The sequence below is a fragment of the Montipora capricornis genome, chromosome 3 (genome assembly GCF_036669925.1).
Source record: "Montipora capricornis isolate CH-2021 chromosome 3, ASM3666992v2, whole genome shotgun sequence".
Classification (NCBI taxonomy): domain Eukaryota; kingdom Metazoa; phylum Cnidaria; class Anthozoa; order Scleractinia; family Acroporidae; genus Montipora; species Montipora capricornis.
The window spans coordinates 73,489,281-73,511,780 of NC_090885.1; the positions used below are offsets into that span (position 1 = coordinate 73,489,281).

General features: G+C 39.6%; 1 protein-coding gene and 1 pseudogene across 3 annotated transcripts in view; one reads left to right on the top strand and one right to left on the bottom strand.

Moving 5' to 3' along the window:
* Positions 1 to 1,663: 1,663 nt before the first annotated feature.
* LOC138040794 (uncharacterized) lies at positions 1,664 to 10,609 on the top strand (annotated as a pseudogene).
* Positions 10,610 to 10,779: 170 nt separating this feature from the next.
* LOC138044030 (BTB/POZ domain-containing protein KCTD9-like) overlaps positions 10,780 to 22,500 on the bottom strand; it is a 13,404-nt gene continuing 1,683 nt past the window's right edge. Inside the window, exons 3-12 of one of the 3 annotated variants that reach the window (XM_068890619.1) lie at positions 22,408 to 22,470; positions 22,137 to 22,191; positions 21,999 to 22,054; positions 21,303 to 21,431; positions 20,485 to 20,552; positions 18,920 to 19,012; positions 16,920 to 17,036; positions 15,905 to 16,010; positions 13,344 to 13,477; positions 10,780 to 12,033 (exon numbers count right to left, since the gene is read on the bottom strand). In XM_068890619.1, coding sequence (XP_068746720.1) covers positions 11,872 to 12,033; positions 13,344 to 13,477; positions 15,905 to 16,010; positions 16,920 to 17,036; positions 18,920 to 19,012; positions 20,485 to 20,552; positions 21,303 to 21,431; positions 21,999 to 22,054; positions 22,137 to 22,191; positions 22,408 to 22,470 — 983 coding nt within the window. In that variant the 3' untranslated portion in view covers positions 10,780 to 11,871. Of the gene's footprint in view, positions 12,034 to 13,343; positions 13,478 to 15,904; positions 16,011 to 16,919; positions 17,070 to 18,919; positions 19,013 to 20,484; positions 20,553 to 21,302; positions 21,432 to 21,998; positions 22,055 to 22,136; positions 22,192 to 22,407; positions 22,471 to 22,500 lie in introns of all 3 variants that reach the window. The other 2 variants (XM_068890620.1, XM_068890618.1) reach the window with 2 other exon arrangements.

Consider the following 22,500-nt stretch of genomic DNA (forward strand, 5'->3'; position numbering starts at 1 on the left):
AAACATGCTTACTCTAGTTTTTAGCCTTGATAACTGGGACTTCGAGATCTAAGTTAGCGATGTCCTCGAAAAAGTCACCTCAAAATACATTTTGCGCTATCATCATTGCACAATGTAGGTAGAGTATCCTAAAAAGAAATCGGGTACAAGCGTTGCACAGTACAACTATAGAATGAAAGATTAGCATTTCTATACACGCGTTGTCATCAAAACCTCATTGAAATTTGGTGATTTCACGTCGTCGTCATGCACAGTACCTTAAAAATATGTGCTAAAATGGGAGCCGGACATGCATAACGATTAGTTTTCCTAATTTAATCAATGATATCGATATTCTGTTTTGTGGCGTTGCCATTTAATTTTTGGCCTGCCGCCTTGCAATTGTTTGGCACAGAAGCAAAATAGACTGGAAAAAACTTCCGTGGTATTAGTTTAATTTAAGGCACCAATATGCAGCTGCGACGTCATGTAAACGTCGACGAGAATTGTTCATTCAGAAACTGTCCTTGAAACGATCTTACTAAAATTTACTAAGTTCATAGATGGTATCATCAAAACAATTTATGAAAGTCGGCGCTTGGACCTACTCACTAGAGATCAGTGCCTAACCCAGCAGTCATTCTCTGCCTAACAGAGTGTTGTTTATCTGCCAAAGCGGGTTAACACTGAGGTTGTCAGGTATAAAGTACCCATTCTAGTCAGAACTGAAAGTAAATCGATCGGTTTTCTTTTCTTGTAAGATTTTTTGACAGTTAATTCAAAACTTGCCAGACTCAATGGTCATCATGATCATCAACACCGTTACCGTCATCGTAATTATCTGTAATGAACTAACTAATTACACATTAGTTGGGTGCGTTTGACGATAGAACATCAATAGGCCTTTTTGCAACAAACGATCACATGGTACAAAATCCGCCATGCTGGAGGGCAAGCTCATTATTATTCCCCCACTGGGACATTAAAATAAAGGCAAGTCAAGCTTGTCTGGTTCAGGTCTCTTTGTTTTAATGTCCTAGTGGGGGAATAATAATGAGCTTGCCCTCCAGCATGGCGGATTTTGTACCATGTGATCGTTTGTTGCAAAAAGCCTATTAGGAAAACGAAGAGCTCATGGAATACGAGCTCCCAATTGCGCATGTACTCCTTCTCAGAGCTACTCGTCTTCATTTGGATTCGCATGAGACCGAGGTGAAGTGCTCCTTGTAGATAGACAGATGACCAAAAATGGTGGTCAAAATATGAAATCGGATGGTATCTACTGATTCCTGCGTGACTGATTTTGACAAATGGCATGATTCCTGATTAACGTAAGTTGTCCTCCGTCGAGCGCAAAAATCGATCATCACCGCTGCATTGCGTTCGCCGTCATCATCGTAGGGAGCCATAGGAACCAAGATGGCGACAGCAACGGCAACGCAACCGAAGACTGGGTCTCTGCAAACAATGTATCATCACATTTGGGGTTTTCACGATAACGTGAGCATACAACAGTCAATCTTTCATGTTTACTCCAACTACGTTCCTACCAAACCAATTGCACCGAACTTCGACAACATTGCAGAAAGTGAACAGGATATTTGTCACGGTTGCGAAAATATTTAAGTTTAAGTGACGTTTGCGTTGTCTTATCATCTGATGTAATATAACTCAATAAGGTTACATGAAATGCCACTCACTTCCTGCGATACTTGTTTCAGTTTACAATACAGATACAGCATCTGCAGGTCAGGTGAAATCAGCTATGCCATATCCAGCATCTTCTCCGTCAGCGAACCCCGCTGCTGCCTCTGTAGATACCGCTTCATCGGTTGCTGCCGCGTCAGTTACTTCTGCCCCTGCTCCAGCATCCGCTCCTGCTGCTGTTGCTGCCGCTGCCGCTCCCGCACCAGCCCAGCCCCAGCCCCAGCCCCAGCTCCAGCTCCAGCTCAAGTTCCAGCTCCAGCTCCAGCACCTGTGGCCGCTACTCAAGCAACGGCTGCCGCTGCTCCAGCCCCAGCTCCAGCACCCGCGCCAGCTGCTCCCGTACAGGAGTCAGCTCCCGCTAGAGCTTCTGTGCCATACCAGGCGACATCTGGAAGTTACAGCTACAACTTCAATCCTGCACCAGCTCCTGCTCCCTACTACTCCTACCCTGCTCCGGCAGCTTATGCTTACCCATCTCCTTCCACCGCCTCTGCTACCGCCCTAATCGCCGCCGCTGGTAAGAATCTATTAAGGTATACAATCGTATCACTCATTGGCAAATTAGAAAGTACAGAGTTTGAGATCGGTAATCAACCAGACACCAGGAAAAATCACAACGAAAAGCAGTAAGGCAAATATTCACCACTAAGCTAAGCACTGAGTTGCTTTAATGCTTATAATGCTGAGAGAAAAATGTGTAAATTTTTTCCTTTCAGTGGCGCAAGTGGCTAAATCGACCTCTACCCAAGGTATGTCTCGGAAGATTGAACTGCTTCGACGAGACAAAAACCGACGACGAAACGAGAATCAAATTAAGAAAAACGTCACAAACAAAAACTGCTAATATAAAAGTAACAGAAATCATGTCAATTATGACGGCAGAGTTTGACATAAAATCGGTTCAGCTCTTAGCTTATCTGTCGAGTATTGTATATATGAATCATCTTTCAGATTTTAATTAACATCTTTTTTGGATCTTCCCTATAGGTTCACTTAAGGCTCACAGTAAGTATTCGTTTCAATTGTAACTTCGATCAATTTGTTTTAAACTTATCATAAGCGATGAAAATTCTTACTTTATATTTTTCTGTTCTCTCCGCAGCGCGAAGTAACACTGCAGGTGAGTTTTTTCCCCTTTAACAAGAAATAGAACTTTACATCAAGCCCATTCAATCCTTGTTACGTATTAACATTAAAACGAAAATGGAGGTTTATTTGATAACAGATATACGAAAACAAAAGCAATTTTTGGCCAATCACATGAAATTTAGGTGAACAAATGCACCAATCATAATGAAACGCAAGCACTTGCAGCCGCGGCATAAGGCGCGGGAAAACCCGGGAGAAGTTAAGACGAACTCCGGTAGAAAAACAAGCAAGTTCAGTTTTTAGTGGATAAAAATCTGGTACCAGAATAATTTAAAGTATTTTACAGTCCTTTTTACATTTCCTGGAAGCTAAAGATATAAATATTTGCCTGAAATAAAAACCAAAAACAATTTCCCATGGCAACGAGGAAAATTAAATTTCAATGTGCAGAGAAATTGTGCGAACACAGGTAAATTTTCATCACCAATTTCATTTCTCCAGTACTTTCAAGTATTTCTTACGAAGTTCAACAGTTGTTTTTGACGTTTGGTGTTGCTAGAAATGATCTTTTTCCAGAAGATATTTAAAACAGTCGTACAGAGGTTTGCAATACGATGTTTATAATCTTGGTTCTAGGTTTTTGTCCACTTGTTACTCGAAATTCTGGTGGAATCCGTCTTAAAACTAATCTCAATAAGCCATTTTGGAGTTTCAAAATACACATTGCGCGTCGGGATAGAAACAAGCATGTAACTTTCTCCTTTTGTCTCATTTTGTCATGGGAAAAATTTGCAGGGAACTCCAATCATCTTTTCACTGTAGGATGTGACTAAAATGGACCATTACAGTCCCAGGTGTGCCACTTAATGGCAACTACATAACAAGCAACTTTAAGGCCAGACCCATCGCTTCATGCGCCCTACGTATATCGTTTGTAGTGTTCAGTACTAATCTGCACTATTTAAGCCTAAGGGGGGTGGGGGTTATTTGCATTAAAAAATGGACATCCAGTTCACTGAAGCATCATACAGTCCTAAGAGTAAATGACGACTTGTTTTTCAGCAAAGAACCCCCCAAAACGTATTGCATTATGGGAATGGGAAAGTAGCGAATATAAAGAAATTGGGAGTTTGGAATTTACAGTCATAAAAATTTCCTCCTGATTGGATGGCGCTATGCTTGAAGATGCTACGAGATTTTAAGGCGATCCTAAATTTTTATTGGCTTTTACGGCCATGCCACTGAACCTTTTTTTGTGATTGTTCTATGAACTAAATATTTGGGCATGCATTTGTACGAGCTTTCTTCAGTTTAACTTTCCACACTTAACAGGAGTTTGTATGGATGATGACAGAGCAAACAACTTCTGCTTGAAAGCAAGAAATCCATGTTTTTGTGAAGAAAACCACCACTTCATGTATAACTACTGCAAAGATTCTTGCAACTGGTGTGACTCGTCTGAGAATATAGGTAAGCATGTCCACAAAAACTGCTAAAATTGGCACATAGGTAACACATTCCCGTATCATGTGCGCAAAAATCTGCACTGCCTTGAAAGACGGGTGACAAAACACGTTTGAGTCAACAAGCGCGCGGCTAGGGTGACACAGAAGCGATTGCTAACAGTCTGAGATTCCAGGAGAAAAGTAAAATGCTTATCTTGTATATCTTGATAGTCTTGATGATCATGTCCAGACACCCACATTTTTTCTTTCTCCCGAAAGGCCACAGGTTCTGGAGAATAGTGAATGAAGCTCATCTTCCAAGATCGTGGGTAATCAACCAAATCAAGTTCTACACAGACAAACACGCGAAGCACGCAATCCCAACACCAGATCACCACAAGGCCTTCGCAAGTTCCAGTTACCTCGGATACGACCCCGGAAGTGCTTTTAACAACAAAAGCAACACTTACTGGCTTCCGAACGGATGGTACGACAGAGGAGCTGGGGAAGACTTTATCGGTTATGAGTTCCCCGAACCTGTTGCTATTAACTCAGTCCGTATTGTTCATCAGTCTGGGCAAGGAAACGTGGTTTCCAGGAAAATGTATGTTGAGGCCGCTGATGCTTATGGAGGACCATACACCACCAAATGGATCATCGAAAACAGCAAAGGAAGAAGCAGTAAAAGATTTAATAACAAAAGTATGTATGAAAGTTTAATTTGTTTACTGAGAAAGACGCTAAAAAGCATGGATTTCACAGTAGCCCGGCCATCATACGTTTCTTGAGTTAATGAAGGAAAATTCAAAATTATGGTAGCAATATAACTGCCAATAGTCCAGCTCTTCATATTCTGAGGCTTGAAAGTATGACGGGACCATAATTTTCAACCCCAATCATGGCTCTCTGAACCTCTCTTGCTGGCGCTCCTTCAACAGAACTCATGTACAGCGTGCCTTGAAGTAGCAGGACTAGTATTCGGGAGATAATAACTTCATGACTTCTCTTAACAGCATTCGGGAGTCTATAACAAGAAACGAAGGACTAGCCACCCTCCCCCGCCCAGTTTGAGTGATAGTTTCCTAACTCGCCTAGTTCATGTTACATTGCCATTTCATTTGCCACGATAAACCAAAGTTAATTGATACATTTGTGTCGTATTCAGAGACATCGCCTGCTGAGTTCGGATTATGACTAATAGTCTTAGAAATTCAGAAGAGGAATGTGTGAGTCGTACGCGTACGCTTCAATTCATGGGTTCCAACGGCATTTGAAACTTTTCCGATTATTTTAATACGACGTCTTCGTGGTTTTTCTAATTTTTGAAACCAATAAAAATTATCAAGACAATGCTTCTATCAAAAAAAAAAAAGCGCCAAATGTGGTTTTAGTAATAAAAAAAGTCAATATCATGCCATGTTGTTTTTCGCAGTGTGTCCTCTGTTCTGGAGACGTTTCTCAACTGATCAAGGAGTTTACTGCTTCAAGCTTAACACCGATTTCTTGACCTGGCACGAAGCCAGAGACAAATGCGCTGAATATGGTGGTGATCTGGTGTCAATCCGAGGAGATGAAGAGGCAGACTTTGTTAAAAACCAAATTCAGTTGTGTGGGTAAGTTTCGGAATTAGGTTGCATCTTAGAAGCTTTTTGCAGTTGAGTGTTGAACGCAATTTCCTCATTGGCGTGGTTGCAATACAATGAAATAGGTGTGCAAATTTTTTCAAGTCAAAAAAGTTGCGAAGTATCTTCTTAATTCTAAGCGACCATAAATATTTACAACAATGGAGTTACCATTAGCTTAAGTGTTTTTTTCAAGTTAGGGTTTCGTATCTGTCCATGTAACTGTTTATTTTGAGGAGTGGAGTTAAGGAGAGAGTTTGTGGCTACTTTTATCGCTTATTCATCTAGATCTAAAAAGTTCATTTTCCAAACTATTCCCATATATTTCTTTGGTGAGACTGGTCATGAGAATTTGGTGTCAGTATCAAGATAACATCCCCCTTTTGATAATAGTTCTCAATTGATACCTGTCTACCTGAGAGTATCTTGAAATTGTTATGAGAATTTGCATTCTGATCACTCCTGCGAATCAAAGGGTTACGTCACGTGAAAGCCGAGAAGGATAAGAGGACACTCCGTGATACTTAAAAAATATGCATACACGTTGGTGCTTCTACCTGGACATATCATTCGTCTGGTTTGAGAGAACACAAAGCTTTTTACGGTTATGAAGTGACTGATTTGGTTTTACCATGTAACGAGCACTTCTCGACCTCAAAATCGCTGTTGATTGAAAAACAAAATCGAAAGCAATCACAACTTGAAAGCGCACATTTTTCCTCGCTTCGAACAAGTTGAAAGTTCTGATTGCTGTCAACGTAATTTTAATGGGTTCATTAAGCCGTTTTTACTCGATAAAATTGGGCGAAGGTGATCGGTCAGGGTTTTTCTTTTGGCTTTCTGTAGTAATTGAAACTACCCTTCTTTGATTGGAATTAAAAGTAGCTCTTAATTTCCCAAGGCCGAAAGTGACCATACTTAAAGGTCTTAAAGAAGCTGTTGCTTAGGTTTACTCGGAAAACGGGCGTAAGTTCATTTTAAAGGGCTTACAGTGGAGTGACAAAGACGTCTTTTCCTTTTAGGTACACATGGATTGGACTCAATGACTTGAAAAACGAGAGCGATTATCGGTGGAGTGACGGAGCAAACCTGACTTACAAATCTATGAGTCCACAAATGGACTACATGAAAGACGAGAGAGCTGATCAAGAGATGGATTGTATTGCATCCGATCAGAACGGCCAATGGACAAATTTCCATTGCGATGATAAATTTTATTCCCTCTGCAAGAAGAAGCTTAGTAAGTATATAAATACATTGATCGAGAATTTATTTGCAAACACCGTGGACCAATCGATTTCCTGGCTACGGCCCCGTATTGTCGGTGGTATTTTAAACTTTGAGCTTGTTTTTTGTTTGTTTGTTATTTATTTGTTTGAGCAGTTGAAGTTTTGGCAGCTATTCAGCTAATGTGGACCTGCTATACCCACCCACCCATATACTCACAGAGGACAGCCAGAACACCGGGAACTTCATCCCCTACTCATCTCGAATAGTGTGTGGGTTCATTAACGTCCCACAGGGAACTAATGACCTTGGAAGATATTGTGAGACTGGGCCTACGGTTTATAGTCCTTATCCGAGAAGACTTGAAAGTCTAACCATTTGCGGATGTTATTACAAAGACAGGATTTTCTCCTCAGTTATTTAAAGACCCTGAGTGTTGATCCGGCCGGAGTCGAACTCACGACCTCCCGCATGGCAGCCTGTGCTCAACCAACTGAGCCACTGGTGCGCCACTGGGGAGCCGGAAGCACTCGCACATGATACAAATTCAGTGCCATAACAACGGAACCAAGGGTCTTATTTACTCATGTTGGTTGACTGTTTCCCTATTTAGAATCTGAAGACGAAGATGAAGAAGACGAGGAAAGTGACGAAGAAGAAGACGACGAACCGGTTGTTAAACACCACAAACATCACATCAAATATCACAGCCTAAAGAAGAACAAAGTTCGTAAACATAAAAAACTCAACAAAAAGATTAGTTTAGGTAAGTCAGCAGGATTAAGTAAATGAGGTATTACTGCGTGTGAAATACAATTATTTCATATGAGAATATGAGAATGATAAAAATGCCGATTATAATGGCTTGTAGTGGCACTTAAAATTGCATCGCGACAACTTTTTTTGTACCGTTCTTCAATAAATGTGGATTGCGGGGGAGTACAAAACAGCTTGAACTCAAGTACCTGGATTCCAATCGTTACGGGATTCCGGATTCCAAAGCACAGGCCAAAGTTGAAATTAAATCAGTTGTAATTTTTTGAGTTGATAACACCTTTCGAACATCCAGTGCAAGGGCTGTAGATTTTACAAGGAATTGGTTTTCTGGATTCTGGAACCCGGATTCACTTCGGGTCATAACCCGGTCTAAACCTGACACAAGGCAAGAGCTCGCTTTGCCTTGGAAAAACGAGGTTATGCGAGAAGGCACGATACATGTTTTGTGTTTCAAGAGTGTTATAATTTTTGAAAAAATAAATTCGGCAAGTTACAAGTGTGTGTTTTAAGGGTGATAAAATCCGTTACATTTGCCTGGTGCTGGATCGTTCACTAACACTAAGGTTATGGAGTCCCTTCAAATGGACTGCCACCAATCACCCGATTCCTCGTTACCATGCTTTTCTGGGAGGGTTGAGAACTGTGGTCTTTCCAGAACTTCGCTTTTTTATTAATCCTTTTGGGTGAAGTTTTTTGGTATTAAAATATTAACGTCATATGCATTCATTTTTAGCCGAAGAGCTCAAAGAAGCCAAGGCAAACGCGACCCAAGAGGAAGAAGATGAAGAAGTGGATGAAGACGCCATCCGTGAGGCAGTAAGAGCTCAAAAGAATTCCAAAAAAGACAAAGAAGAAGAAGATGAAGAAGAAGAAGAGGAAGAAAACGACGAAGAAGTTTCCGGATCAGGTTCTGGACGATCAGCAAGCTCTATTCCAGAAAAACCCAGCAAAAGATCATCTCACAAAGTTTGGGAATTTTAGAGGAGCAGTCTGTTTTAAAATTTTCATGGATAAGTGATGGAAGCAAAAGTATGATAGAGAATTTATAATTCTTTACGGCCTTAAGAGGCAAAAATATCCTTCTCACAAGGATATTCTCGGAAACAGAATGTACACTGAAGATAAAGCACAGCTCCAAGAATATCTTTGAATTGAGTTTTTCACAAGGAGTGTCTGCTCGCGAGATCAGTGGCCATGTTGGTTTATTGAAACAAAAGAAAGAATTACATATTTAAAGATAAGAGTAAGAACTTAAAAACGAACATTATACGCTTGCAAAACGATTGTAGTTTGTTTTGCTTTTCCAATATGGCCGCCCGGAAGTCACGTGAACACGTCACGTGCAAACACTCTTTGGCTTCATAACTTGATTCATGAATAAATTAAATAGAAAATAGCCAATGCTTACGAAGAAGGGACAATAGGTGTTACGAAAAAATCGCATTCATAGACAATAAGGAGAGCAAAGAAAATGACAAGACTCAAACTGAATGGTGGGTGTAGTATGTAAAACGCTAAATACTGATCATTTGTGGAGTGGTGTGAAAATCCTCATGTCTGTTGAAAAAACATTGTTTTCCTGTAAATTCATCTTACGTATGCTAGCTTTCCTTTTTTGTCGATCTCACTTTTCCTCTTTTTTTTCAAGAATTATTTTAGAAAAGAATCAAGGATCATAATCGAGAGCAAACCTCAAAATTTATACTACCTCGTTGACAGTGGGCGCCGCATTGGCATACACGATCTCTCGCTTTAATGATTGAGGTGCAATGTCAGTCACATCGACTGAAACCAGATGGCAGTGAACGGTGGCTTCAAAGAAACAAAAGGCTTTGGGGCAAATTTTGTCGTTCGCGCGGGCAAAGGAACCTGATTGCAATCGAGTAACATTGCGCACTTTTAGGCCCGGTTCAAACTTCGAGCTTCACATATTCCGAATCTAATGGAAGTGAGAAAAATCTATTGTTTTGGCTCATTTGCATTAGATTTGGCACATGTGACGTTTACCATGGCCACCGAAGTCGGAAGATTTTTGCCAGGAGATGAAGAAACATTGCTCCGAAAGATGATTTATTTTGAATGGAGTTTCAGAATTCACAGTGCCACTTGTTTTAGTGCATATTTCTTTTAGTTTTGATGTGCAAATTTTTGAAAATCCAAAAAGAATAAAACCAACAAATACGCAATGAAACGTATAACGGTATACTAAGCTATCTATACATTTAAGAGCCTTTGCAGTTATCGATTGTAAATGACAATTATTTTTTCCTCTGGAAAGACAAATAAAGAGTTTCATTATAAAATTATTTTCCAGTCTTTAGCAGTCTCCCCTAAAGCACAAAACAGCTGGTGATGGAATTTATTCACTCAGTAAAGGCCTTGTTTTCTCTAGCGACGCAAGCACATGCGCAAGCATAATTAACAATTAGACCCGTCGCCCTTGAGGGCGAAGGGTCTAATTGTTTTAGTATCACCCAACTAGCCGGACAGAAAAGGTAATAATAAAGTTAGCAAATGCAAGTCAAAGAAATGTTTATTTGGGAATTAAACGAAAGAAAGCGTCACGCTTTTCGCTACTCAAGGACTATTACTAATAGTCCTCTAGTAGCGTTGCCAATCAAACTGCAGGATTTGCATTAGTCCACTAGTTAGGTGATAATAATGACGCTTATTTCACCGTGAAAACGGGGTTGACGCAAACATAAGCATAAGCATAAGCGCAAGCACAAGGATCAAAAATTTTCCTTTTCCGCTTCATGCTTGCGTTCGCTTGCGTCGTGTGAAAATGAAACGCAGCGTAAGCACAAGGAAATTTGCTGCGTCTAGCCAATTAAAGCACTCGTTCCACATTACCTACGTCTGAGCATTTGAACAAAATGGAGGGTGTCGTGGTTGATTTTAATGCTTATCTCGACGTTCGTTGTCACTTAGCATAAGCTGCTTACGCTTGTGCTTGTGGTTGCGCATGCGCTTGCGTCGCTAGTGAAAACCAGGCTTAATCGGCTGGCTTTAAAATCTCCTACCACCAGCTAACAGAAACTGCTCCGCGCTTGGCGTCCTCTTCACTCAAGTTCTGTTGTGGTTCGTCTAATGGTCTGCAAGTATTCACAGCTGTTTGGTTCAATAAATGGGCCATTTCCGAACTGACTTCTAAACTTACCTTCAAAGAGTTCGAAGCCATTCTTTTGAGCATCGTTTTTCTTAATACGCGGAAATCATGCACTAGTGTGAACGGTCTTTGAAGAAGAAAATAGCTAATTTTTTTTGGCTTGGACTACTGAAACATTTCGCCCTGACTACACAAACACTAGTGATGTACTACTACTCACAATGTGAACCTCTAGAACTGGTAGACAATCCAATTGGTACCAAAATTAAGATCTACGTCCTTTGCCCTAAAATGTCAGGTATGTCCTTAAATGATATGAAAAGCTAACGTCGACATTGTGCAAAGACAACAACTTGGTTTGGATTTTTCCCTTTATTCTTAAATAGACAAAATTGGGCACTAGCCCGGTTGGCCTTAAACAAATTGTTCTCGAAACTGGTCTCTTTTTCATAATTTTATCAGTAAGGTGAATGTCTCAAGACAAACAAATTAGCCGCAAACATAACATATTTCTCTCGTGTAAAACAATGATGGCGAGTGTGACCAAAAGAAAATATTGCTCTCAACTGCAAACTGCTTTAATCCCAAGCCACACCATGAATATTTGATCCGTCATAAATTCTTTCAGGGAACCCTTAATGTTTAGGCAAATGTATGCCTTCTTAAGGCGGTTATTTTCAGTCATTCTGTCTTGAAAGCAAATACTGTCTCCTCGATGGCTGCAAGCTACGTTAAGTGCCTGCATCATGTTGAATTTAGCCGTAACTTACGGCCATATAGCATTTTCACGACAAATGTTGTTCGCGCTATTATCGAGCATCGACCCTCGACCCTCTCGCTAATTTGCAAGTGGCTGTCACCACCGCAATTAAGAACCGCGAAAGTTTTCACTGGTATGGGTCTCGTTTCACGGATGTTACTCATCTGGAGACGAAGAGACAGTGAGGGAGCCTGGGAGTTGATTTCTAACAAAAGCTGTCATGTGAAGTGGCCCAGTGATCTCAGCGATGGTGGCTCCTGTGATGTTTGCACCTCGGAGATTAGCATCCTGAAGATCACACCCAGTTAAATTACAGTTCTGTACAAAATAAGAAGCAAATGGCAAAAAAAAAATCAATTCTTCGATAAGTGCTCTTAATGCACGGATTGGCTCACATGACTAAAACCCTGATCATACTGCAGTTATCCCTTTACCTAGCAAAATTACCCGGAGGTGGAAAATTTTTGTTGTAACTACTTGTCAAATGAGGAAATCGTTTCCATTTGGCTAAGAAAGAAAACCAGCAGTTTTTGACACATTTTACCTTTTTATATTTTGTGGCTTGTCTTTAATTGTATCTAATGAAATTGATAGCAATTATTCTTATAATAACTAGACAGTATTGTTATAATTTGAGTATAAATAACGATACTAATGCTATAATAATTAAAGTAATTCATTTAGCATGCAAAGTTTAATACTGTTGAGTCCGAGTTAAACAGCAATATTTGAGATCTTATTTTTTAATAGTATTGTCCTACGTTCTACGATCTTTCGCCTGATGCTGCATGATGGGGATCGAAACAAATTTAAATCAGTCGGATCTCCACGGTCGTAAATAGGAACTTAAAGGGCCCCCACAGACAAGCCAATTGGTATCGATAACTTTTAATTGTCAATAACAAAAAGTTATAGATGACAAACCATCGTAAATGTGAGTCAAGTTATGGACTACAAATAGCGAAAAATCAAGCCATCGACAACAAAGTTGTTTTTTTGTTGTTTTCTTTTTCAAAAGAAAAACTTCTTTAGTTGTCGATGACAAACGCGGCCGTTTTGTTATCCACAACTCCCTGTCTCTCGTCTTTGAGCATGTTTACTTTAAGTCAGGGTTCTTCATTTCTTGGCGCTGTTTTCCCAGCCTCCTGCAAAATGTACCAACTGAACTTTTCGTATGTGGAAACGAATTTTCTAACACTAACAATTGCCGATTCAATTAAGTTGTCGACTGGAAACAGTCGTCGATAACAACTCGCCTCGTCTGTACAAGTCAAAGACGCGGACGTCAACGAGAGTGCTACCAAACAATGACATTTAATGAGCAAAACAATCATTATTCACGTCCGTTTTGAAGTTTTATACGTTTTTTTTCACGTTCCCTGCAAATGTGCAAAGGAAGCGACCAAATCTCACGATGCATGCAAAAAAAAGACCGTATATTGGCGAACTTTAAGGTATCTTAAGTTTAAACACCTTTCTGCTAAATTAACTTCCTGGATGTTTCAGTTCATTGTAGAAGTTGAACGATCTGGAAAATGCGAAAACTATCCATTTTTGATACCGTTCTCGTTGAAGACGGCGTCCGGCGTAGATCTCAAACTCCCTAACATGTACTATAAAAACCTGACCTCTAAATCTGCTCCTGCTAATTCTGCTCCCCGTAAGTTACAATTCTGGAGGTTTGCCCCCTTGAGAGTAGCAACTCGAAGATTCACATTTCCTAAATTACTTCCTTCCAAATCCGAACCTTTAAGATTGACACCTGCAATCAGAAGCACAGATAAAAAGCTGAGCACGTCTACGCCACATGTTTTTATTTTATTTTATCAGAAACCCATGGGTTTCTGATTTTATTCAACTGACCGCAACTTATGATTTGTATGACAAAAAGCACATTAAATAGTAGAGGGCAATGCCTAAGGGCTCGAAATTAACGAAAAAAATCCAGTCGCAATTTTGCAACAAGATAGGAAAATTTAGTCGCAAAATCGTAGCGCTGCATTTGTTGTCAGCGATTTAGCAAAACAAAATATAAGCCCCAATACATGTGTGTAAGGAAACTGCTGAAAATAGCGAATGATCGAGGGAATGGAGTTGTGCACGTAACATCGCAGCTAAATTACGCTACAATTACAAGTACAAGAAGGGTTACGTTTTTGCAAACGTTGGCCGTGTAGCACTTATATTTCAACAGACTTAAATGATTAGATTGTAATGTTAAGTGCTAGTTTCCTACCCCATATGAACCATTCGAGCGTTAGCCCTACTAATGGAAATGGGCCCACACAAGGACAGAGAAAAACTCCGACAAGGGTGGGAATTGAACCTACGACCTTCGGGTTAGATCACCGCTGCTTTACCGACTAAGCTACAAGGTCAGACGGGAGCAGGCCGTGGGAACGGAAGATGTTAGAGTCACGGCAATGAACAAGTACAAGCAAAAGGAAGGATTACGTTTTTGCAAACGTTGGCTGTGTAGCACTTATATTTGAACAGACTTAACTGATTAGAATGTAATGTGAAGTGCTATGTTTCTACCCCATATGAACCATGAGAGCGTTAGCCCTACTAAAATTTCCCGAAATTTTTTACTGCAAAAGTTCACTGAAGTTATCTCTGTCCGGCGGGTTAGTATCTGGATGGGAGACCTCAAATATACACCACTTTGTGCCACAAACAGAGGACCGAAAATTCTATTTAAACGCTCAAAAACACGAACTAAGCAAGGTACGGATTTGTTAGCTTGCTTTATACAAAGCAAATATTGATGCAAAAGTAAATATATATTGATACACAACTTTTAGGAAGAGCGGAAGGAACGGTCGATCGAGAATAAAATATTTTGCCATCAGCAACAAAATTTGCGACATGAAAAGAGCATAATTTTTGAATCTGCGAAAAACATTTTGGGAGATTTTTGCTACGTTCAATTTTTCTATTGTAACGTTGGCTGCACAACTAAACCGCAAACTCGAATGTGACATAGAATTCAGCAGGCACCGTGATCAAGTTACCTTGCGTGTTTACTCGCGAAACATGGGATACATCTGCGTCAAAATGAAGGCAAGACGCCGCGTTTTTGTTTTTGTTAGTTTGGGTTTTTTTTCTTTTAAGTGTTGTAAAGTTTGACAAGAAAAGTGCGATATCAGCACAAAGATCACAATCGCCCAACTCTTGATCGAGGTTGAGTATTGTTTCTGCAAAGTCCAAAACTTACTCTCCAAGGCGAGGTTATTTATCACCAGGTAATTCCATCGTCTAGGAAATGCAGCTGCTTTATTATTCATCAGCGCCACACATTCTTCCCGATTTTGGGGCTCATTTTGTTGAAACTCAAGCACGTTTCCAACAGACCTGTTTATTTTGGTGATTTATGCACGCGCTGCGGGCCTATTGGTACCACGGACACTCTCACACTCTTACCCTCTTACAACCCGGTGACATAGTGAGTGGTGCACTTACAGCGCACTACCACAAAATACCGTAATACTTTTTGTTTGTCCCTCCACAATCTTGCATAACCATTGTTTCCAGTTTCTCTTGAGACCATTTTAAGTCCCAAGAGAAATATAAACAATCCTTTTGCAAGATTTTGGAGCGAGAAGCGCAAGTCTTCATGCGCTGAAACCGACTTATCCAGTTTCTCGGTCCATAATCCGTCTTTTATGAATTTATGTCGGACAACACTAGCGGAACTTCTTCAATTAGAAGGGCTAAGGCTCGCATGTTTCATATGGGAGGAAAACTAGAACTTCACGTTACCCTCTAATAGTTAAGTCTGTTCAATTCACATTAGTCGACCAAACCATAGGTCGATTTGCCCGTTTATGGTAAGTTTGTTCTGATGTGAAAACAGCCAATGACAGTGATTTCATGATGTTACGGACCCATAATGAGTAGAAGCAGAGATTTTTAATTCATCACTTTGTACACACAGTTTTACATGAGTAGGCTTTTCAGAAGGATGCTTGTTTAAGTATTTTAAGCCACCTATTTCCAACATCTTAATAACAGCCAATAATATAAAACTTCTCAATGAAATGTTTAGCATTTGAAAAACATTTCACGTACGATAGATAACAGAATCAGGGCTGAGTGGAGGGGGATTTATGTTTTAAAAAAGAATTGTCACACGGCTTTCACTCTCATCGTGTTTAAATAAAGATGTCGTAGCTTTGTGGTCTCTTACCTTCGAGATGAGCCCTGGTACCAGTTGGGTCTTCAAAATTACACCCCCTGAGAGAAGCGCCTTCCATATGAGCCCTTTGAAGACGAGTACAAGTTAAAATGGCTCCCTGTGTAACAAAACAGAAAACAATATTTAAGCGGGGAGACGGACACATGATTCGACATAAAGGTTACCTGCACTACCTGCCGCAACTTTAAAGTGAAAACGTCTTTTCAACATAATAATCCTTTGAAATTGACGCTGCAAGTTCTAACATTATTTTATAACCAAACAGAAGTCTTAATCGATTCTGCTTCTACAGTCACTAATACTCGAAAAATCTTGAAAAAGTAAAACACAACAAAACCATAGTATACTGGTGTACATTGTTAGAACGTGGTTTGAAAACTCTCCGTGATTTTTTGCTTAAAATGTGACTTCTGAGACTTTAAAAGTTCATCTTCGTGTTGATTAATTGAAACAATATTTCGAACGTTCAGTAGAGGCATTTTACAAGATATTCTCACAGCAGGCTACTTTGCACTCATAACCACTTTGAGATAACTTGTTTCTTAGAATTTTCCGCCATAATCGTTTTATTCACTCAACATTAGCATGCTTAGCAAAATTACGGCATTTTGAGTAGAATTCTGACTTCATATAAGACGAGATTTATTTGGAGAAAAATTCCGAAATTTTCGTTTCAGAAAAAAAATGGATCAGTTCTTTCCAAGACATTCGCCCACAGAGTTAACCTTTTCCCCAAGAATCATTGCACAACCCGGAAAGATTCAGTTCCCTATTGGTCATTTTGCATTTTATTGTAATTTGAGCTGAGGAGAAATGTTTTGTTTCATCATTACACAATTTAATTCAAGAGAGCGATCCATTCCGCCAATGGGCATAGAACAAGCTAAAGCGGTTTACTCAAGTGGAAAACAATGTCCATTTTAAAAGAACATTAAAAAATGCCAACACAAAACTGATACTGGCTTAATATGTCGAAGCCATTATTTTTAGACTAAAGGCTATTTACATCCATGTGTGCTTCAGACAGATCAGCTCGTTCCAAGCAGCAGTTGGACAGGTTGGCATTTGTAAGGTCCGTCTTTCTCAGGTTTGCCATCTTGAAGTTAATAAAGCGTAGGTCAAGCTTGGAAAGATCAGCAGAATCTAAATTTATTCCCTTGGCAAGGAAAAAATAACATGAGAATAAAATCTTCGCTAATGAACGAAAATGTTTGAAGGATGTTAATAAAACTCACCAACAAATAATAGATGAGCTGCTGTCTCAAGGCTGAAGCTATTGGTCGGAGGGAAGGAAGGGTTTTCAGGGCAAGCCGCGAAAGGACCCCGGAATTCATATCCCATCTGGCACTCGGACTTTTTCAGAGTTTCCAGTGGATGAATTTTCAATAACATATATGTATCATCATTTAGATCGGTAGCAACAAAAATTGATTGATTTGGGTGAGTCGGATATAAAACGTTTAAAAGCACCTACAGAGCCATTGTTTCTCTCTCATAAAACCTGCCGATTAACGCTGATCCCAGATTACAAATTAATGAAGCAGTTTATTTATCTACTCCCAAATGCTGTTCAACGCTGATATTCGGCAGAACTTTACATTAGAGGAAGTCAATTTTGAAAACCAAAAATAAGCAAAAGGAACTTTAACGACAAAGTTGAAAAAATGAAACCAAACTTTGCACTAATCCTGGATTAAGTTAATCGGCTTTCGAACTACCGGGCCCTGCACTACAGATCTGAACAGGGAGTTTAAGAAACCACTACGACTACGGCGACGAAAACGTCTGACTAACCTCAGAATATAAGTTTATTTTAAAAAGTATTTCACGACGATTTCATCTTATTTCTGGTGTACATTAAAGTAAAGAGAAGAATGAAAAATTCACTGCGCGGTGTGCCCACGTTGTCGTCAAAACCTTAAAATAGGACATTTCAAGTTGTTGTTTTGACGAGAGAGGAGAGAGGCTCACAAAAATGCGTGCAGCACGATCATATTTCCTCTTTTAACTATAATATTACTGCTTTGTGGGGTTGTCGTTGCCCCATCCATCGTCGTTTCTTATAAGCCCACCTTCAACCGGCAGGCATTGCGTGCCGTGAAACAATTTTCACATATGAAAATCCGGCCAAAGCTGAAATTCATCCAATCAGATTGTTACGATAAGCAATGCAAATTTCCACAACAAAAACGAACGGTCGGAAAGCCTGTCGGCTCAAGATGGGCCTTTACACATGTAACATCTACGAAGGCGACGGCGATCAAAATGCCACTGAGGCCCGTTTTAAGTGTTTTAAACGTCGCATTTTTACATGTGCTGAATCTAATGCAAATGAGCGTAAACAATAGATTTTTGGCCTAAAAACAAAAGCATTTCATGAGCAAAACAATGGTCTTCAAGCGCGTTTTGAACTTTTGTACACTTCCTTTCTGTTCTCTGCAAATCGGCGACGTGAAATGACCAAATCACACGTTGTAGGGAAAACGCGATTCGTTACTAAACAGCGATTTTGATCTTCTTCCTTAGCTTTAAAACCCTTTCTGATCTGTTTACTGGTTTGTAAAAGTTCATCAAACCCGGATGGCGAAAAAGTTGAATTCGTAGTTTTAATAGAAAATTTAGCATAGCATTTCCGTGATAGCGCAAACGCGAAACGGGAGGGAACTTTTCTTATACTAACTTTAGATTTGTCTCTCTCTTTTCGGAAGTTAAGCGATATCTGTTGCTAACAGGCAAAAAATTAGCCAAAATTAAACAAATTTCTTGATTTGTGGCAAAACGAAATTTTTGCAAGTTTCAGCTCCATTTGGCGTTGTTTTAACTTTTGGGTAAAAAACGAAAAGACGGCGTTTCATGCGTACACTCCCCTATTTTTAAATAAAATTGCCTGAGAGGTCTACGGCAACCCAAGCGTTGTGTTTTTTTTTTTTTTTTTTTTTTTTTTTTGGGGGGGGGGGGGGGTCGTTGCTTGTTAAGGATACTAAACAATAATTATTACTATATTACCTGGCAACGTAATTCACAAGTTGAAGGAGTTGACAATATAATTTTGATGAACTCGATCCTTGAGAGCGGCGCATCTTCAGATTTGTCAGTAGCCTACAAAATTAAACATAGATATAATTCTGAACATCGACATTCAAACCAACAAAATTCAAAAGCTGACAAGTTTTTTTAACATTGAGCTGATTAAACAAGACCGAGTGATCCGAAGCAAAAATACACAAAACAAAAAGAAGAAAAAACTGAAAACATTATTGCCCGTTACGAGCGTGTAATTTGCGCAAACATCTCAGCGCATTGCATGTATTTTAGACCTAAGTGCGTGTTATGGTTTTGCTATTCCCGCAATCACAATTTGCTAAAATTTAGTGATGAGGGAAGGACATGGGAGAAAGAATTAGGAAATATTTTTGCAACTGATCACACCAAAACCGACAACCATAGCACTTTCATATCAATGTAGTGAGGAACTTGTAATGAGCGGTCGAGTGTTCAACCTTTAGGGGACATGCACTCAGAGTCTTAGTAATAACTAGAAGGAAATTATTATAAAAACACCAATGAAATACCCGGTGAGCTTTCGCACGAAAACATGATCTCTTCACGTGCAAAAATAACACGTAATCTTCACACGTGGAAAGATCACCGTTGCTCATGTTGAAAAACATTCCATAAGTTCATTCAGCTCACTCGCGAAATATTTTTCAACACTAAAAGATACGAGTACTGTCTTTGTAATGACGTCTCTACGTGAACAATAGGCAATAGGATCATTAGCCTTAAACCAGAAACCCATAAGGGTTGAAACGTGTAACGGCCCCTTCTGTGCTGGGAAACAAGCTTCTGAATGTTCAATTTGCTAAGTACCATATTTGGAACAACAAGAGCGAGGGGTTTCCAAATATGGTACTTAGCACTGAAACATTCAACCAATCAGTTCGCACTGAATATTCGGAAAGTGTGAACGCGCGTTACACGTTTCAACCCTTATGGGTTTCTGCTTATACCCAATCTTTCTCTGTTGAATGGTAAATAAGCAACAGCGGTGACCCCTACTCTGTGTTGTGGCCAGATGTGATAAAATTTTCTCATCATTATTCGTCGTTAGAGACCTCATTCTCTATCGTATAAAAATCCGTTTTTGAAAGTGTGTTTGCTTAACACCTGACTGGCAAAATCTTGAGCTTTGATTTTTATCAAAAGGGTGTTTACTGGTACTTTAAGCATAAGCTTTGGATTTCTCGGTCCGCCATAATTACTTGTGATCAGTTTTAAAGTCTGCAAACCTGGAACTTCCATGCTGCATATTGATTCAGCCACATACACACTCATTGCATTCTCAAATTTAGTGAGTCTTTGATGTCATTTTCTCCTCGATCTAGCTCTCTAAAGTTAGTAATGGCAGACCATTAAATAGGAAAATTCTAGTTTAAATAAACAGGTGTCTTTTTAAAATGAAGGCTTAGAACTTGGGTCACTTAGTGTTTAGGTAACATAATTTTGAAATCAAAAGAAAAAGGAGAATTGAGTCTTTGGTCATAGTAGCACTATAAAAAAATCAATGCTACCTTCACCATCTCTTCTAACTGCTCCAAGATGCCAGAGATTCCGAAAAACTTGGCCTCCTCTAAAACACCTAAAAAACGAGATTGCATCCATTGCACTTAATTTTGTTACACACATGATCATCGGGAATGTTTCAAACCATTCAGTCCTAAAGCAGTTCCTATTGAAAAGTAAAATAATATGGTGTTGGACAGAGTCTACACATGTAAGTCTCACTGCCAATTAGGAAAAGGTTAAATTTCATAGAAGAGTTTAGAATAAGAATGCACCATACCATACACTTCAGTTTTGTTTCCCGACAAACAAAAACATGAAATTAATCGGAGGATGTCAGGAACTGAAGATTTTTGTGCTTTTCCATTGCTAACCAATAATTCCATTGCCAGCATCTCGATTCACGAACATAATAGACTACTAGCAGTACTTTCTCAGTCCATCGAGTTGTCTGCGTCAGTCACGCAAGCAAGTGAAGAGCCAAGAGAGAGTTGGGGAAGAGAAACACTTTCTTTTCCCAAACCCTCTCTCAGCTCTTCGGCTTGCTTGCATGACTAAATAAAGCAGGTGGCTTGACAGCCTGAGAAGTGATCGCTAGCAGTCTAATCAAGCCAGGAACACAAATAATTAATGTTTTCAAATAATGTTCTTGTGATAATGGTCATTGTCCTTTCAAAGGCTTGCTTAAGCATTATTTTGTTTTAAACCATTTAACCCTGGGAGTGAGACTTAATAGATTTTACTCTGTTTAATGCCAGGTGATTTCACTCGATGATGAGAGGCGGATCAGGAGTCAATGTGTTAGTAGTATTTAGCAATACGTTACCTCCTGGATTGACACCATTATCCAGTATAAGCTGTCCATGCCTGAGGTAATTCAAGATCGGTTCAAAGTACACTGGGCTTCTATCAATAAGAAATGCTCCACTGTGGTCTGTGATACTGGTCCATGATTCTGAGTTAAAATAAAATTAAATAATTCTTTTTATCCTTCACCCACCTGTTGCTTTGCAAACTCTGTTGTTTCTCCTACTTCCTCTGCTGTTCTCCTTTCTCCTATTCATTCTCCTTTTGATGATCCCATTCATTGATTTTTGCTGTCTTCCTCCTTCCCTCCCAAGTGTTGGTCCCCCTACGGTTCCCCCCCCCCCCCACCCCCCTCCCCCTCCCCCTCCCCAAGCAGGAAACTCATGCTCAACCAACTAAGCCAACCACTTGGGAGACACCAATTTCTTCTCCCTCTATCTCCAGAGCTTAGTCCTCCCTCACTCTCTTCATTATTCTCCAATATTACATTATTTTTCTTCCTTTTCCTTTATCTTCCTGTCCCTCATGTTCCTTCTTACCCTTTAACTTCTCCTTATGTTCATCCACCTTCTAGCCATTAATTCTTCTTTTTCTCCTATTACCTGTTCTCTTCCACCTTCACATGGTCTTTCTAATCAATAGTAATAAAACCTAATAATAATCACATTATCATTCAAATTTTTATCAATGCAGTGAATCGAATTGGTTATCTGACCTGCTGGGGAAAACATTTTTGCCAACATGCTGTTTGGTTCATTCATTAATGTTGCCCTGATTAAAAAGCACAAAGGGAACAAACTAATGTAAGTGACATTGACAAAAACATCATTTAAGGTTTATACAACAAATTTACCTTGTTGTTGTAAAAATTTGCCCTCCAACATTGAGTGTCACCCAGTCTGTGAACGCTAAAGAAAATATGCAAGTAATTGAGTCACAACAACCAAATTTCATTGTTGTCAATGCATTGAACGGAAAAATAATTACTTGGGCTGACAAAATTTCCAGCATTTGCCTACCATAAAGGCTTTGTCATTCTGGCCACACAAAGGCAAATACACTGTAGGCTTCCGTTTTTCAAATGAAACTCATGAAATTCTTGTTGTTCTTAATGTACTACTCACATTTAGCTTCATCAACAACATAAGCATCACCATTTGCCAGACTGACATGGAGTGGACAAGGCACTATAAAACATTCAACACATGACATGTAAT